Below are 18,834 nucleotides of genomic sequence, written 5' to 3' on the forward strand. Positions count from 1 at the left end.
GTTTTATGCCTTCATGTCTCATATTTGGATCTTTAATACATTTTGAGTTTACTTTTGTGTGTGGTGTAAGAAAGTGGTTCAGTTTCATTCTTTTCCGTGTAGCTGTCCAGTTTTCCCAACATTATTTATTGAAGAGACCATCTTTTCTTCATTGTGTATTCTTGCCTCCTTTGTCATATAAATAAATAAACTTACCATACAAATATTAGTTTATTTTAGGGCTCTCTATTCTGTTCCGTTGATCCATGTGTCTGTTTTTGTCCCAGTACCATACTATTTTGATTACTATAGCTTTGCAGTATATCTTGAAATCTGGGATTGTGATAACTCCATCTTTGTTCTTCTTAAGACTGCTTTTGCTCTGTGAAGTCCTTTGTAGTTCCACATAAATTTTAGTATCATTTGTTCTAGTACTATGAAAAACATAGTTGGTATTGGGTAGGGATTGCATTGAATCTGTTAGATTGCTTTAGGTAGTATGGGCATTTTAACAGCATTAATTCTTCCAGTTCGTGAACATGGATATCTTTCCATTTGTTTGTGTTGTCTTCAGTTTCTTTCATCAATGTTTTATACTTATACAGGTCTCTCACCTCCTTGCTTAAATTTTTCACTAGGTATTTTATTCTCTTTGGTACAATTATAAATGGAATTGTTTTCTTAATTCCTTTCTGCTACTTTGTTATTAATATATAGAAGCATAATTGACTTCTGTATTTTAATTTTGTATCTTGCAACTTTACTTCATGTTACTTGTTACTTCTGATAGGTTTTTTTTGGAATCTTTATAGTTTTCTATGTATGGAATCATGCTATCTGAAAATATGTGAAATTTTCAATTCTGTTCTTTACCAGTTTGGATGGATTTTATTTCCTTTTCTTTTCTGATTGCAATGGCTAGGAATTCCTGCACTATGTGGAATAAAAGTGGCAAGAGTGTACATTCTAGTCTTGCTCCTGTTCTAAGGGAAACTCTCAATTTTTCACCACTGTGTAGGATGTTAGCTGTGGGTTTGTCATATATGGCCTTTATTATGTTGAGGTATGATCTCTCTAAAACCACTTTGTTGAGTTTTTATCATGAATGAATATTGAAACTTGTCAATGCTTATTCTTCATTTATTGAGATGACTGTATGATTTTTATTCTTTTTTTTGTTGACATGGTATATTATGTTTATTGATTTGTGAATATTGAACCATCCTTGCATTCCCAGAATACATTGCAGTTGATGGTGGTGAATGATCCTTTTAATGTATTGTTGAATTCAGTTTACTAATATTTTGTTGAGGATTTTTGCGTATATGTTCATTAAGGATGTTGGCCGATAGTTTTCCTTTTTTTGTAGTGCCTTTGTCTAATTTTCATATTAGGACAATGCTGGCCTTGTAGAATATATTTGAAAGCTTTCCTTGTGCTTCTATTTTTTGGAATAGTCTGAGGAGAATAGGTATTAACTCTTTTTTAGGGGCACCTGGGTTGCTCGGTCAGTTAAGTGTTTGACTTTTGATTTTGGCTCAGGTCACAATCTCACAGTTTGTGAATTCAAGCCTCATGTCAGGCTCTACGCTGACAGCATTGAGTTGCTTGAGATTCTCCCTCCCCCTCTCCCTCTGTCCCTCCCCTACACACACACACACGCGCACACACACATGCGCGCGCACACACACACACACACACACACTGTCTCCCTCCCTCTCTCTCTCTCTCTCTCTCTCTCTCTCAAAATAAGTGAATAAACTTAAAAAAAAAGCTTTTAAATATTTGGTAGAATTCTCCTGTGAAGATGTCTGGTCCTGGACTTTTGTTTGTTGTAAGTTTTTTGATTACCAATTCCCTTTCTTTACTAGTAATTTGTATATTCAGAATTTTGGAAGATTATATATATTTCTAGGATTTATCCATTTCTTTTTCAAATTTTTTGGTATATAATTTTTTATAATAGACTCTTATAATCCTTAATATGTCTGTGGTGTTGGTTGTTACGGCTCTTGTGTTTCTTATTTTATTCACTTTGTCCTCTCTCTTTTTTTCTTGGTGAATCTGGGTAAAGGTTTATCAATATTATTTATCTTTTCAAATAACCAGCTGCTGGTTTCATTGATCTTTTCTATTGTTTTTTAATCTCTATTTCATTTATTTCTGCTCTGATCTTTATTATTGTCTTACTTCCAGTAATCTTGGGTTTCGTTCTTCTTTTGTGTATCCTTTAACTACAAGGTTAGATTGTTTACTTGATATTTTTTTCTTGTTTCTTGAGGCAGGCCTTATTAATTAATTTTAAAAGATGATCAATATGATCAGATTCTTATAAAAAGAGAGGTTGGAGAATTTGATACTGGAGGCAGAAATGTTAATTAAGAACCCTGTTGCAGGAAGTGTGGATAGGAGATGATGAACAGAATAAGAACTGCTAAGGAGGAAGAGCAAACAGGATTTGGTGAATGACTGGTTACAAGGAAGGAATATGGGCCAGCTTTTGAGATCCTGATGTGGATGGTTGAATGTGGTCGTTTAATTATATCTTCGTCCATTCCATTCTGTGGAAATCCAAGATAAGATGCCCTCTTACAGGTAGTTGGGAAAATGAATTAAGAGCTGAGAGAGGTTTGGGCTGCTTATATAAATGTGGAAGTCATTAACATGTAATCAGTTTACAAATCAACTGTATGTTTTTTACTTTGAGCATCCTTCTTTTCCCTGACCTAATGGTATAGGTTATTTATGACTTAGATATCTAAAGGGACCACATTCTTCATTTTGACCTCCTCATGTCAGTGTTGAGTTGGGGTTTATAGATGCCAAACAACAATGCTGAAATATACTTTATTATTCCTTGCCCACCAAATCTATTGCCTACCTCTCATATGCCAAATTGTGTGTGGTAAGAGCTTTTCATTCATTATCTCCATGACAACCCTATGAGCCCATTGAATTCTCCATATTGTAATTGAGGAATAGCGGGAAATTCAGTGATTGACCAAGGTCATGGCCAATGGTAAGTATTTGGGCTGGATCTGAGCCAGGTTGACTTGATTTTATATATGGCCCTTGCTCTTCACCAATGTGGGTTGCCTCCAAGTGCCTGTGGTTGCTGCTCATTTGTTCTGCCCCTGAATATGGTTTTTCTTTCTGTGATATCTAAAAGACTTTTTTAAAAAATAAATCTATAAGTATATATACAAAAACATTAATAGTGATTATCTCTGCATGGTGAAACATGAATGATTTTTGTTTTCTTTCCATACTTTGTATTTCCTGAATTTTTTGGAATAAACATTTATTACTTTTTATAACTGGAAACATAATGGCACTATTTTCATAACAGTGATTATTTTTTTCCATGCACAGTATTATAGGTGGGAATTTAATGCAATTTAACCATTTAACTTCCCACCTCCCCACATCACATTCATGAGCATCTTTAAAAGCAGCATTATTGGTATTATTTTGCTTACATATTGTCTTAGCCAAAAGGATAAGAGATGATGATTTTGCTTAAAGTTCACAAAGCCCCAACAAGAGGAATGCATGTTGTGGCATCATGACCTCACTGAAGGTGGCTTTTCTTTTACCCCTGAACTCCTCATTTTATACAGTTTAACTGTTGAATGTGTTAAGTATGCATGGCCAAGGGAGTGGAAACCTTGGACACGTCTAGAAAGCACTGGGGATTTGGGGAAATTATGTTTTTAAATAGAAGAGAAAAGAAATGAAAAGGTAAAGATAGGGAGCAGACTTTTAACTGATATTTCTCTTGTACACAAATATGTGTCTGTTCAGCTTCCGTTTGCTGTTCAGACAGCCATTGACACTTGTCCTTTTAGCTTCTTAGTTTTCTATTAATATGAAATACTTCGTTAGTTTGGATTTGGGGGTTATGTAAAATTATGCCCTTAGGAAATGAAAACATTTCACGACTGGGGAAGCAGGCGTTCAATGATTACCTTCAAAAGAAACACAGCAGAAAAGAAGCACAATTAGGTTAAATTAATTCTCCAGTTCTTTGTGGTTTTGAATTGGTCTGCTTTTAAGCTGCAGGCATCTAATCAGAAGAAACCCAGTATCTCTTTACAAAGATACAAAGATGCTTAATAAAGAATATTTCATTGCTGCTGCATAATCCACTCCCAAACTTGCAGTTGTATAAACCGTTTGGGCAGGAGAACAAGTGAGAGAAAACATTTTTTGCTGGGCTCTGCCTGTCCACCTGTAACTTTGCTGAGTTTAGCTGTGTCCGCTCCTATGCATGCTAATCTGTCTGTGCCGTGCTGCTGGGTGCTGCCTCAGGACCTTGAGCCATGCCTTGGGCATGTGTCTGGGGTACTTGAAAAGCACTGATATCACCTGGACTTTGTCTGTCATGCCTTTGGGGGACTGCAGAGTGGTTTACTAGGACACTGAAGTCGTATTTAGGACACTGAGCAGTTAAACTTGCTTCATAGATGTAGCGACCAGAAACAACACTGATCCCTAAGGAGTTGGTACTAAAGTCCTTTATGGAAGCAAGGGTTACACATTCTTTCCTTCCAGAGTAAAATTTACCAATCCTAAGAAGTAAGATTTGGGGAACAAGTTTAAACATTATTTTAAATGATTGGTGTGAGAGTCAAAATCTTCAATATCACTTTGATAAAATCTTCTGAATGGGAAGCCAGGGTATTTTGACTGAATGGCTGTGAGTGGACTCAGATATTTGAGTTGCTGTGGATTTTAGTGATCATCTATAGTAAACTTTATTTTAAAGAGAAGCATTTATTCCTTTTCAATTGTTTTGGCAAATAGAGCTATTAAGAGCCAGAATCTTATGCTGATTCCTGAAGTTAGCTAGCTTGACTCCCTGTTAGGATATAATTAAAGTGTCATCTCCCACCCAAAGAAATATAATCTAAAGTGGGGGGAAAAAAAGTTAAGTAGCTGTGGTGATGATGCAGCTGTTACTGAAAGAGCTGTTTCACAATTTCTTTATTAATATTTTATTATGTAGAACAGCACTGTGCTATAGAAATACAATGGGAACCACATCTGTCATTCTAAATAGTCTAGTAGCTGCATTTAAAGGAGGCTAAAAGAAACAGATGAAATTAATTAATTACTAACAGATGAAATAATTAAATAATAAAAAGAAACCCATGAAATTAATGAAATTAACATTTAACCTACTTTATCTAAAACAATATCATTTTAACATATAATCAATATAAAATTATTAATGAGATATTTTACATTCTGTTTTTCTTATTCCTGGCATTTGGTGTATCTTTAACACTTGTTATACCTTCACATCAGACTAGCCGTGTTTTAAGTGCTCAGTAGCCACTTGGGGCTAGTGGCTACCATGTTGGGCAGCACAAATTTAGAACATATTCCTTTCAGCTTTCAGATATGATAGAAATAGAATAGAAATATTTTAGAAAGAGTTCTTAATATTCTTAGATAAATAAAAAAGGGGAAAATATGTTGAAAGTTACTTAAATAGATTAGTGGAGTGAAATATTGGAAAATATTGCTCCCATATTAAAAATTTAAAGTTAATAATGGGGGGGAGGGAAACAATGTTAATTCTACTTGAAATAGGTAAGTTTTCTATCGACAAGCCTGTGTACCCACTGTGATTCTTGCAGAGTTAAAGAAAGTTTGCACAGGAGTCCTGTCTCTCTGGGGGCACTATTTTAGGGCCCTGGATACAAGCTTGAGAACCGGTAGAGACAGGGAAAATCCTTCCAGAATGAGCATGGCTACAGAAGCTCTTTGAAAAAGAAGGAAAGATTGTCACTGGCTGTCTGAATTTTTGAAGCTAACAAAAAATGAAGAACACTTATAAGTTGTTCATCTTAGGTAGGTTTAATAGAATTATTCAGGACAAGAATATTTTCTGTGAGATTCCTTCATTTCCTGAGACCTTACATGTAAAAATATGTGTTTTAATTTCATTAAGTCAAGATGGGTTGTTTTGTTTTATTTTTTTTTTAAGATGGGTAGTTTTAAGGATTTACTGAATTTGAGGTTTGGGGAAGAGTAGAGTCAAGTCTGTCTTAATATAGTTTGTGTCATCTAATCACGACTACCACTTACCTGCACTCACAGTTTTTTTAGTAGAACAAACTTATTGCCTACGAGCTATAAACTATGGTCAGGGTAGAAAAATCACTGTTCTTCATTGGTAAAATGGTTTTAAAAAGTTGCAAAGTTAACATTTCAATCAGTGAAGCCAGAAACTCCTTTCAACCCCTTTATTAAGGTATCTTTAAGTATATGGGTTTTAAAAGAGGGACAAAGTCAGGAGAAAGGGTGAATTCTAGAACAGCAGTTCTCTGCCAGAGTCTTATAATTAAGGGAATTTTTTTTTGTTTTTTACATTATCAGTGGAGTCCCATTTCCCCCACGCCTGTCATGCAAACCTTAGTGAGTCAGTCTGAATTTCTTGCCTGCTCTTTCTTGGATTAATTTCTAAGAGCTCTTTTTTTCCCCCCATTTTTATTTTATTTTATTTTTTTTTATTTTTTTTGGCACCCAGGAATTAAATAGCTTTAATTACTTGGATCTGTACAGACTTGCTGACCTCTTTAACCTCACTTTGCTGGAGAAGGCAGTGATCGATTTCTTAGTGAAACATCTCTCTGAGCTCCTGAAGAGTCGCCCAGAAGACATTCTAACGCTTCCTTATTGTCTGCTCCAGGAGGTTCTGAAGAGTGACCGCCTGACCTCCCTGAGTGAAGAGCAGATCTGGCAGGTAAGGGGGCTCTGCATGGGCCTTCTTTTGGCAGGGAGAAGGCATGGGATGGCTCAAAGTTGAGCAGTTGAGGAACAATGATAACTGTTTTGTCTGGTTTGGTTCTCCTCAGAGCCAAAGTCTTAGCAGTCATGGTAGGCAAATGATTGGAGAACACCAACCCTTGAGGCTACAAGGCCTCTCAGCCTCTGCTCATCTTAACTCAGGGAATCATAGGTATGGTTCCTCAGACCCTTGCTGGGGATTCCCAAAACCCTAAGGGGGAGTCACATCAGAAAGAGTCAAGAATTTTTTTCTCTTGATAAAAATAGTTTCTCAAACTGAGTGTGAGAAAATGGATCATCAAGTGCTATTTATACGCATTTAAGACCAATGAAATCAGAATAGATGCTGGGCTTTCCTGTAAACAATTCAGAAGCATTTCTCTGTTGCAGCAGAGAGCAGCTGGGACCTTAAATGAAATGAAGCTCTTGCACTGCAGTGGAAAAATCTCCCTCCTTAGTTCATTCTGCATTCATTGCTATTTTCCTAAGCCCTGCCTTTCCACCTGACGTAGCATTCTTTTCGAATATCCTATGTCTAGAGGATGGGAGGAGGTTTTGTATTTTCAAACTGATTATTCAATTTAAATCCTTTTCTACTCATCCCCACTGACTTTACTTGAGAATTCACATGGTGTCTTTGGGAAACAGAGCCCATCTTATCCCCTTTGTTTAACATTGTCTACCTCACTCTCTGAACACTGGCTAGCTATGTAGCTACTTATGGGGCAGCATACCTTCAAGATTTCATGATGACTTGAAAGCAATTTACATACAGAATACGAGGGAAAATATGAAGTCTTCTGTTAGCTGACAGCATAGTAAATTCCTGGTATCTTAGCAAATGACATTCAGGGAGAACTCTAACTCTCGCCAAAACAGAGTCAGAGGTATCTGTTAATTATCCAGCATCTGACTCAACTGACTAATAATTTTGCTGATGTATTTCTCCCTTATTTCTTTCTTTGTATTACATTAATCAGCAACTTCCTTTCTACTCTTGCCCCACCAGTGAGGATAATAAGAGCTGTGGTGTACTGAGGGCCTCCCAGGACCCAGACTCTTTGTAAACTCAATGACTTATCATCACAACAGGCTTGAAGGACAGTTGTTATAACCCCATCTTCCAGATGAACAAAATAGGGATTCAGTGCCTTGCTCAGGGTTGCAGAAAGGAGCCAGCCTACAAACCTGAGTCTGCAGACACCTGCCTTCATCCCTCCAGTATTCTATGCTGTCTTGACAAAGAAAATATGAGGAAAACACATAAGCCATATTTTTTTCTCCTTCTTAGGTATTTCTGATAATGTTTGTTCAGGTAGAGGTCAAAAGTTGGTGAGGATGAGTTTTTGGTATGAATTTTAATACCTGTGGTTCTCCTCCCACAAACACAAATCATCAAAATTTTCTGGTCAATTCAAAGTGGGGGGTTGCCAAATTTTTCTTCACCTCCCAAAGGGAAAAAGAAAGACTTGGAATGAATTCTGCATTTAATTATTTCTAACTGAATTGAGATCTGAGCCAATCATCCTTGTGGCTTCTTTCTCTTTCTGTGGCATGGTCAAAGGGAATGCCAGAGTGGTAATGTGCAGATGTCTGAGTATCCGAAAAAATTCCATACTGTCCACTTAAGAGTTCTCATAATTGCCTCTCTAAAGTTTACTAATATTATCACATAGAATTTTAAAAACTGCTTTGTGCTGCAGGCAATATCTTTTCTACCTGGTCCTCAAGAAAGAATTAAAAGTCTCACATAAATATGATCAGTTTAGGTGTTCAGCAGGCAATAAGAAACTGTTTTTGCTTTATCTTAGTAAATAAGTAATTCCCTCATACTCAACTCAATAGAGAAAAATTAAATCAGACCAGCTATATTGCCTCAAGTATAGTTAAGTTCATCATTTTTGCTGAGGTTATACTAGTAATGCAATATACCATGGAAGAATCTAATATTCAGCCCAGGGTGAAGATTGGGTATGCCAGAGGATTAGTGTCAGGGTGCTTTATAGAAGTGAATCTTGATGGACAGGCTGGAGACAGATCTACAGAATCTCATTAAATTGCTGAATTGTTCATTACGGAACGTTCTCACTGTAATAAAGTGCTCATTGACTTTGACAAATCCCCATCCCATGTCTTAAAGAAGAACAGTGAAGCAACGGGTGTGGGGGAGGAGGAAGGAAATTGACACAAAGTAGGACAGGTAATAGAAAAGGGGATGGAGGGGTAGTGCTCTTTGATTAATATGTGCAACTAGTAACTTCTGTGAGAGCCCAGTAAACACACACACACACACACACACACACACACACACATGCACGCATGCACACACACACACATGTTTACACATGTGGTTCTTCCACTATCAACCAATAATGTAATCTGGGACATTCCCCTTTTTGGTGAAAGGTCTGATTTTCATTATTCACCAGACTTCACGCCGTCTGTCTCTGAAGACGTCATAAGAACCTTCAAATTATCCTCACTGAACAAACTCTTTTTTTACTTTCTCCTGGTGTCCTTATCTACTTCCTTTCCTGATAAAATGTGCTGCAGGCTGTAATAACCATTCTGTGGATCTGGAAACCTGTAAAATTATGCCTTATATCTGCCTTTTTTTTTTTCAATCTGACCTTTTTAAACTTTAAGTCTCTTTTCTCACAGAGGGCTTCTTCATCCCCCATAGACATTTTTTTCCTCCCTTCCATGGCTGAAAACTATTTGCCCTGTTATGTAACTTCTCTTTATATTCATAGGTTAACATTGAGACTTGAACCATATGCACACTTTAGTGTAGAAGGGCATAGAAGTCCCCTCAGAAAAATGCTTTAAAAAATTTTTCAGTTCAATTCAGCTTAACAATTTGGTCTGATGTTTCAAGGCCAGTGATTTCCTGGTTCCAGATGAAAGACACCAAGTTGGTTATGGGGTTCAAAGAAACAGGAGGCTAAAAATGAGCAAATCAGCTGAGAGGAAGCGTGGGGCGTGAGGCCATGCGCATTTGTGACCTGGCAAATCTCCACCAATTTTGTTTGGCTTTTGGGTTTTAGCTCTAACGCAGGACTTTGTTTCAGTAGGGTCTTGTTAAATTTTTCCTGTTATATTCAACATTCAGTTTCAGACTGCTGAGCCCGGGGTCCTGCTATAAAACTCTAGTGAAATAATGAAAAAATTCCATACCACTCCCATGTATTGGGTCTGTTTTCATTTTCATAGGAAGTGCTGGCTAATCCATTTTCTTCTGAGGAAAATGCCTTCTCTGCCTTTTCTACCCCAGGTTATCTTTTACCAGAATGAGGGCTTAGAGATTACTTTACATGGGAGTACAGTTGACAGAAAAAAGCCTGAATATGCTGTAAATTCTTACATTTGCTAGCACATGGAAAAGCTATGGTCCTCCGTCTATCAGTATTTATTGGGCACCTATGAAGTGCCTAAAAGCATGGAGTCTTAGGCAGAGCACAGGTTTGCTAACTCGGTTTTCCTCTCCCACGCCTCACCCTAAATGGAAGGGATCTTTATGATTTTAAACCATTATTTCAGCTCTCTGGATTATTATTTCATCTCTGAAGTAGCAGAAACAGGAAGGATATTTTAAAATGATAAAGATAGTTTGTGAAAATAAAAATGAATATTTCTTGAGCACCTATTACATGCTAGGTGCAGTGTTAGAAGTAGGTCTTGGCATAGGGTGTCTGGGTAGCTCAGTCGGTTAAGCATCTGACTCTTGATTTTGGCTCAGGTCATGATCCCACGGTTCGTGAGATCAAGCCTCAAATCAGGCTTTGCATTGACAGCATGGAGCCTGCTTGGGATTTTCTCTCTTCCATTCTCTCTGCTCCTCCCCTGCTCGTTCTCTCTCCCTCTCTCTCTCTTTCTCAATACACACACACACACACACACACATATATATATACATATATATATATGTATATATATGTATATATATATATACACATACATATATGTGTATATATATACATATATGTATGTGTATATAAATATAAATATATACATACATATGTGTGTGTGTGTATATATATATGTATGTATATATATATATATATATATATATATATATAAATATATATATATATAAAGAAGTAGATCCTGGGGTAAAAAGATTTCTAGAAATATTCAATTATTGGGTTAGAGAGATTTAGTTTAGTTTCATCTCTAAATGTGGAGAACTTTGATTTTCCTTCAGTTATTAATTTATTAACTGATTCCTACTTTTATGAAGAAGACTCACTATTTTATAAGGACAGGACATATATAAATGCTCTATTTCTTTATTAACCTTGGGTAGCGGGCACCTCCTTTTTGTATTTTGACGAAACAACTCAGTGGTTACATTACTGACATCAAACAGGATTAGAACTTACAAGGACAGTCTCCTTTATCCTGGTCACGTTCCACTTTAGTATGGCAAGAGGGACCGAGTCACCTGGTTTGGGGTTAGGGGTAATCATGTTTACATTTGTCTTTGTGTGTCCCCAGAGGCTGAGGCTATGCCTGTTGTGTTTGCCTTAAACACTGGTCTTTTGCTCTCTATAAATAATAAATAAAAACAATAGTGTACAGTTTTCATGTTAAAATGTATTGAATGGATAAGAACACATCCTACCACTATTCCTACATGAGGCTGGATTTATTCTAGGAAAATTGGTATACAAAATGAGCTTGGCCTTTTAAAACTGCATTTTTTGTTGTACTTTTGTTGGAAATTTGCTTCCATAAGTCATACTATTAATAACACATTTACTTTATGTCTCCAGGGACATGAGTCACGTAGTGTTTAGACTAGTCAACAACCTCAGATGCAGTGTTTTGTGGTGTTTTTTTTTTTTTTTTTTTTGGCAAGCTCCTCCTGGGCTTTTCTCTACACCACAAAACCAGCCACTTACAGTTTGATTTAAAAGGAGTCCCAGAAGGTGAGCCCAAACAAAAAGCAACTGTCCCTTTATGATTAGAAAATAGAAGACACTAGTGATGCACACAGCTTTCATCTTTTACCTCTTATAAAATAAATTGACCCGTGCTTGCTTCAGCAGCACATATACTAAAAAAAAATAAAATAAAATAAATTGACCCAAATGTACTTCTGGCCAGGGAGAAGCAAGGACTTCAAACATTACTATATGTTAAACAATACTATCATAATGCTTCATATTTGAATGTCATATCACAGCTCAAGAATGCTTCTGCACATATCATTGCTTTGCTGTCATGGGGTACAAATGGAAAAACCTGAGGTAACAAGGCTAGAAATCAAATTCATGTCTTCTAATTCTTGGACTCTTCCTACCTTGGTCCACAGCTTCTAAATTCATAGTAGGGGTGTCTGACATGGAAAGATGCTCAACATTGCTCCTCATCAGGGAAATACAAATCAAAACCACACTCAGATATCACCTCACGCCAGTCAGAGTGGCTAAAATGAACGAATCAGGAGACTATAGATGCTGGCGAGGATGTGGAGAAATGGGAACCCTCTTGCACTGTTGGTGGGAATGCAAACTGGTGCAGCCGCTCTGGAAAACAGTGTGGAGGTTCCTCAAAAAATTAAAAATAGATCTACCCTATGACCAGGCAATAGCACTGCTAGGAATTTACCCAAGGGATACAGGAGTACTGATGCGTAGGGGCACTTGTACCCCAATGTTTATAGCAGCACTTTCAACAATAGCCAAATTATGGAAAGAGCCTAAATGTCCATCAACTGAAGAATGGATAAAGAAATTGTGGTTTATATACACAATGGAATACTACATGGCAATGAGAAAGAATGAAATATGGCCTTTTGTAGCAACGTGGATGGAACTGGAGAGTGTGATGCTAAGTGAAATAAGCCATACAGAGAAAGACAGATACCATATGGTTTCACTCTTATGTGGATCCTGAGAAACTTAACAGAAACCCATGGGGGAGGGGAAGGAAAAAAAAAAAAAGAGAGGTTAGAGTGGGAGGGAGCCAAAACATAAGAGACTCTTAAAAACTGAGAACAAACAGGGTTGATGGGGGTGGGAGGGAGGGGAGGTGGGTGGTGGGCATTGAGGAGGGCACCTTTTGGGATGAGCACTGGGTGTTGTATGGAAACCAATTTGATGATAGATTTCATATTTAAAAAGAATTTTTAAAAAATAAAAAAATAAGTAGGGGCGCCTGGGTAGCTCAGTCAATTAAACGTCTGACTTCAGCTCAGGTCATGATCTCACGGTTTGTGAGTTTGAGCCCCGCATCGGGCTCTGTGCTGACGGCTCAGAGCCTGGAGCCTGCTTCAGATTCTGTGCCTCCCTCTCTCTCTGCCCCTCCTCTGCTCACACTCTGTCTCTGTCTCAAAAATAAATAAACACTAAAAGAAATTAAAAAAAAATAAATTCATAAATAGAGGCTCAAATATATTTGGGAGTGAATGACACAGAGGTGCACCAAATTCATCCTGTGATTTTAAAGAAATCGGGAAGGGCTTGAGGATTCCTGTTTTTTGTTGTGCTGCCCACAGACTGCAAGGATAATGGCCAAGCCTACCTGCCTCCATGTCTGTGTCATGTTGTCAATTCTGACTCTGTGCTCCGTGGCATGCACTTCATTCTTTCCTTCATTTATTTCAAATAGTTAATGAGTGCTTACCCTGCCCGACCATGCGCTACTGAGTACTACTTTTGCCTGCTACATCGTGGGTTCTGGGCAGTGGTGGTGGAAGAGACCAACGTGGCCCTGCTTTCATGGACCTTAAAGTCTGATGGGGCGCTTTCCACCTGCTACTCTTTGCCTGCTACCATGCCTGATTCTCTTCCAGTGGGGAATGACCTGTGCCCACTAGTTTGATGATTTCTTTGCTAACATTGAAAAATGAAATGCTTTTGTTTGGACATTTCAACACAACGTAGTGTCCCTTTGCCTTTTCTTCAGTGCTTTATTCATTGTTAACTAGTGTTCATTGTACATACCTGCTAAACAGCTTTGCAAACCTTTGTCAGTCCATGTGGTATAGTCCAAGCCTCAAAGAAATCAGACTGTGGGTGGTAATTTAATCAGAAAATTCTGTGAATAAGATTATCATTTTTAATGCTTGGACCTTGGGTACTAGAAATGGAATAAGATGCTGTGGCCTGAAAACTTTTATCCCCAAACAAAACTGCAGTCTTTCATTATATTTACACCCTTGCTGAATTCAGTTTCTTACATGCATGTCATTACTATTTTTTTTTTTCAGATAGGTACTTTCTGGGCATCTTCATGGTATCTCGTTTTATTTTTTCACTTCCCATTCCTTAACCTCACTAAATGTGTACCGTTTCTCGATTTGCTTCCCGAAACATTTGGCATTCCTTCCCAGCCACATATAGTGTTTTCCACAAATATAATGAGGATGTCTCCACTTCCCTCTCATAGGTGTTAGTGAGGAGAATAAACTGTGGCTCCTTCGCATCCCAAATAGTGCTGTGCCCGGTGGACGTTTTATCCTCTGAGGGCCCCCAGCTGAACACTGAGCAACGCTGCTATTTCAGGGCTTGGTGCTCGAAGTTGCCAGAGTGTGTATTTAGTCATTCATCCTGATGTATGTGCAGCTAATTCCTCTGTGAGGATGCATCCCGGAGGAGCTTGACTGGTGGCCTTGCTCTTGTTTGTCTGGGCCGTGTGCCTTTGCAAGATGCACGACACATTCATTTCAGAGGGACTTTGCTTCAGCTAATCCTCGGCACTAGAGCTGTGCGTTGTCGAGTAGCTGTGAGGGGCAATGATTATCAGAAATTACAGGAGACCTAACTTGTATTCGTGTGTCGCTGTTCCCATGAGTTAATCATTTTTTTCCTCTTTTTTTTTAAATGAGCACAACAGAACAACAAGGTGATTCATGAGATATGACATATTTATGTTCCCTGCGTCTAATTTTCACTGTGATTCATGTTGTTTCCAGACGGATACTTTGTTGTTGCTGCTGTGAGAAGGAAAAAGATGGCTGGAGAATATTACTTATGCATTGGTGGCCTGCAGTAATGTTGCTGCTACCTGGGTTATCAGGGATTTAAAAATAAAACCCAACTATAAACTATATATGAGGTAGAAACCCTGAGGCTAGGCCCAGAAGTTCATCAACAATAATAGCAACAATAATAACTCTTTACAATCCTGGAGAGCTTTACATTTTAAAATGGCTTTTATGTACATAATCTCATTTGAGTCTCTCATCAGCCTGTTAAGGTTGACAAGGCAAATATGACCCAAATTTTAACAAAGGAGGAAACAGAAGCTCACAGAGGGTAAGTGATTGACTCGCTTCACGGTATAGGTTCAACATAGGTTCAACTCATTGTATTCTCTCAAAGTATACCAAATCTGTAACAAAACAGAAACTCAAAGTACATGATATGTCTTCTCCTAAGCCAAAGAGATTATATTAGTCTATAATGATCAATCCAGCAGTATACATTTCCTAAGAAATTACCAATCTTCATTTTCACCTGTTGTATGGCTTTGTGGGAAGTTGCAAAAATGACTCCCATAAAAGCAGGGCAGGAAAGTGTTGCTGAGGGTCTTTCTTTATCAGAGCCTGGAAAATTGGGGCTCTAGACGGTTTGTTTGATGAAAAATGAATAGAGCATTCTGGCAGAGGTAGGGAACCACCTTGCAGTCCTTCATTCCTTCAAGCACAGGTGATGACATTTAAAGCATAAAGAGAAGGCCCATAAGGGAGGATCAGTTTGAAACCCAGTCAAGGAAGGCACCTGGGTGGCTCAGTCAGTTGAAAATCTGGCTCTTGATTTGGGCTCAGGTCATGATCTCAGAGTTGTGAGATTGAGCCCTGCATCAGGCTCTGTACTGAGCGTGGAGCCTGCTTGGGATTCTCTCTCTCCCTCTCTCTCTGCCCCTCCCCCGGTCATGCTCTCTCTGTCTCTCTCAAAATGAATAAATAAGCTTAAAATAAAATCCAATCCAGGGAATTAAATCACTTTGAAAGAGAACCTGGAGCACCACTGTATTTGCTGCAGCTTACATAGACTGTGTGGTGGGAAATCTGCAGGCTGTTAGAGATTGGATAGAATGAACGAAGTGATGAATCATTATATATTTTATACACAACATATTGAAAATTTAGAAATTTATGTAGCAGAAATTGACAGTGATGGTCTAAATATGGGGTTTGAGAGAAAAGAAGAAAAAAATAATTTATTGGAATTGATAAATGCTACTCTCTTTCCAGAAGACATGAGTCTGTGGCTCATATCCTGCATCCCAGACTATTTCTATGGGAATCCTTATTGGGCCAGTTGAGTGTCCAATGGAGTGGCCATGGAGGCCATAGAGATTTCCTGTTCTGGGCATTCTAGGGGACAGGATCTAAAGTTAGCCATGGAGTGGCTCAGAGGATCAGAATTACTTACATTCAAAAGAGATGCAGAAGCTTTGACGTTCACTGTTAAATACTGACATCATTACCCACTGCTTCTCCTGCTCCTGCCTCCAGAACTTTTGCTTCAAGTAAAAATAAAGAACACCTCAACGTGTCACATCTGGAGGAGAACGGTGGCCATTCTAGAATATCATAATCGTCGGCAGCATTCACAGATAAAGTTAGTTCTTAGACTTCTTTTGTGCCCACAATAATAGACTAATGCATTCTCTGGATTGAGGTTCTAATCCTTTGACCACTTCTTCATTACCTGGGGTGGCAAGCCCCAAGTTATTGGGGGAATGCAGGCCGGCTTCGATGTCCTGGTAGATAAAACATAACCAGAAGAAAAACCCTCTTAGGAAAAAAGAAATCCTTGATAAATTCTAGAGATAGATATAAAAAAAATTCTTGACATTGCTTCCCTCTGTCTATAGGGAGTATTACAAGTCAGTGTAGATAAGTGACACAGATATTACTGGTGCTTCAAGAACAGAAGCCAAAAAGAGCCCTGTAAGGCTGGAGGTTGAGTGAATGTATCTTCTTGTTGATGAGAAATGCCCACATGCCTCCTCTGACCACACAAGGAAATCAGGTAATTGAAGGAGTGATGGATGATGCTCTGAAGTTTAAACGTTTTAGAAGGACCTATCTTATTAACACTTTAAAACAAGTGAGCATAATATCATTAATTTTGATTAATTCATTTGCTCTTAATATAGCTTTTAATTTGTAATTCTATGTGAATTACAATGTAATTTGGCATTAATTATACTAAATTGACTATAAGTCAGCCAATCACAATGGGAAATTACTCACAGCTGAAAGTAAAACTAAAACTCTCCATCCAGAAAGGATGGCACCTCGTTAAGAGGCAAATACACTGTAGGCATCCCTCTCTGGCTGTGAGAATGACATGGGACCTGCCGAGGACTGTGAGCGATTTCTTAAGTCTGCCTACTTTTGGGAGTATATACTCTTTTGAGTGAAGCCCAATATAAAGGGTAAATAATACACAAAGGAGTTGATTTATCAGGTTTGCCACGTCCCCTGAAGAATCTTTCTGCCTTTCTCATTTCATGCAAGATTTAGGCCCTGGAGAGGGACTGTGTGGGTGCATTAGAATGATCAATTCCACACTTCTTGGGTTGTGGGGGTTAGAACAGGCACTCACCCAGGTTGGCTTGCTTTTAGTTTCCATGTTTTGTGAACAAGCTAGGAAATCCTGTTTCAAATCCACGCGAGTTCACTGTCCCGAAGTCACTCTTCTTTGGCCAGTACAAGACTGCCTTCTAAGCAGAGGAAGTCATGCCTTAAAAAGCCAGTACCACTCTGGGAGAAGAACTAATCCCTCAGGAGATGACGGAGTGTTTGTCCTTGGTAAAGCTTGCTGCAGGTGCCTGTGCACAGGAAGTAAAGTGACCGCTGCAGAGTATGAGCACTTAAGAAAGTGGTAGGAGAGCAAGGATGGATTTGGAAAATACTTGTGATTAAACCCTTAGCCAGATATCTTACTTTGAGAATTGTCTCCTAAATAACAACAGAACAAACTCTAAGGGGCATCTGGGCGGCTCAGTTAGTTAAATATCCCAACTCTTGATCTCAGCTCAGGTCTTGATCTCAGGGTTGAGCTCAAGCTCCATGTTGGGCTCCATTCTGGGCTCCATGCTAGGTGTGGAGCTCATTTAAAAAAAAAAAAAAAGAAACAGAAACAGAAACTTTGAGGTGCTGCAGAAAGTCATATGACAGCAATATCCTGCTTGGAGTGTATTTCATATAAGTAGGACCATGGGAATTTTGTACATTATGGGTACATTTGTGGTGACCTGTAAAAGATGCCTAGATATGAGCAAACACATTTTGCTAAATATTGCGTAGAAAATTTCAGGCTATGTTTAGTAACTCTTCCTTTTACTTTGTTAAATAACTATGTCATCATTCCAACTCACAGTCTAACAAATGAAGTGGCCTAAGTTTTATGTAAAGATTTTGAGTTGAGGGGCACCTGGATGGCTCAGCTGATTAAATGTCTGACTTCAGCTCAGGTCATGATCTTGCAGTTTGGTTCGTGAGTTCGAACCCCATGTCGGGCTCTGTGCTGACAGCTCAGAGCCTGCTTCAGATTCTGTGTCTCCCTCTGTATCTGCCCCTCCCCAACTCACGCTCTGTCTCTGAAATATGAATAAATCTAAAAAAAAGTTTTTTAAACATTTGAGTTGAAAGGTTAAAAACTACCCTGAATCTTGATCCAGAAGCCACCCTGTCCCCTGTCTCTTATACACATGAAGGTGGGGTTCATGCCATGCACACACTTGCAGGCAGACACACACTTGGAAATTAGATGCATGTTAGTCTTTGTAGCTGGAAGACCTTCCTTTGTGTTGCAGTACTACTATCTTGAATCATAATCCTCTCATAATTGGCTGGTTGGTCTCAAGATTCAAGAAGGAAATAGAAGTTAGATGCTTACTTTTGCCATTCCAAGTGTGCATTCCATTCATCACTAAATTTTTCAAGGATGTTAATGTCTGTAGTTTGTTAACAATAACTGCTGTATAAATGCAGTTTTATATTGTTTCAGTTTTCCCCAAATCCCTGTTGTGCCAGGTTTTAGCCTAGCCTGTCACAGAATCTCTTATTCCTTTTTCCCCCAAATAGTCTTT

At 38.4% G+C, this 18,834-nt stretch overlaps 1 protein-coding gene across 17 annotated transcripts in view; it reads left to right on the plus strand.

Moving 5' to 3' along the window:
- Window positions 1-18,834, plus strand: part of KLHL32 (kelch like family member 32) — a 244,234-nt gene that overhangs the window by 146,581 nt on the left and 78,819 nt on the right. For 13 of the 17 annotated variants that reach the window (XM_042986825.1, XM_042986831.1, XM_007084920.3 and 10 more), the window contains one exon: window positions 6,518-6,733. In XM_042986825.1, the coding sequence (XP_042842759.1) occupies window positions 6,518-6,733 (216 nt within the window). Of the gene's footprint in view, window positions 1-6,517; window positions 6,734-16,608; window positions 16,669-18,834 lie in introns of those variants that run through there. The other 4 variants (XM_042986835.1, XM_042986829.1, XM_042986832.1 and 1 more) reach the window with 4 other exon arrangements.

This window comes from Panthera tigris, chromosome B2 (assembly GCF_018350195.1).
Source record: "Panthera tigris isolate Pti1 chromosome B2, P.tigris_Pti1_mat1.1, whole genome shotgun sequence".
In the NCBI taxonomy this organism is placed as follows: Eukaryota; Metazoa; Chordata; class Mammalia; order Carnivora; family Felidae; genus Panthera; species Panthera tigris.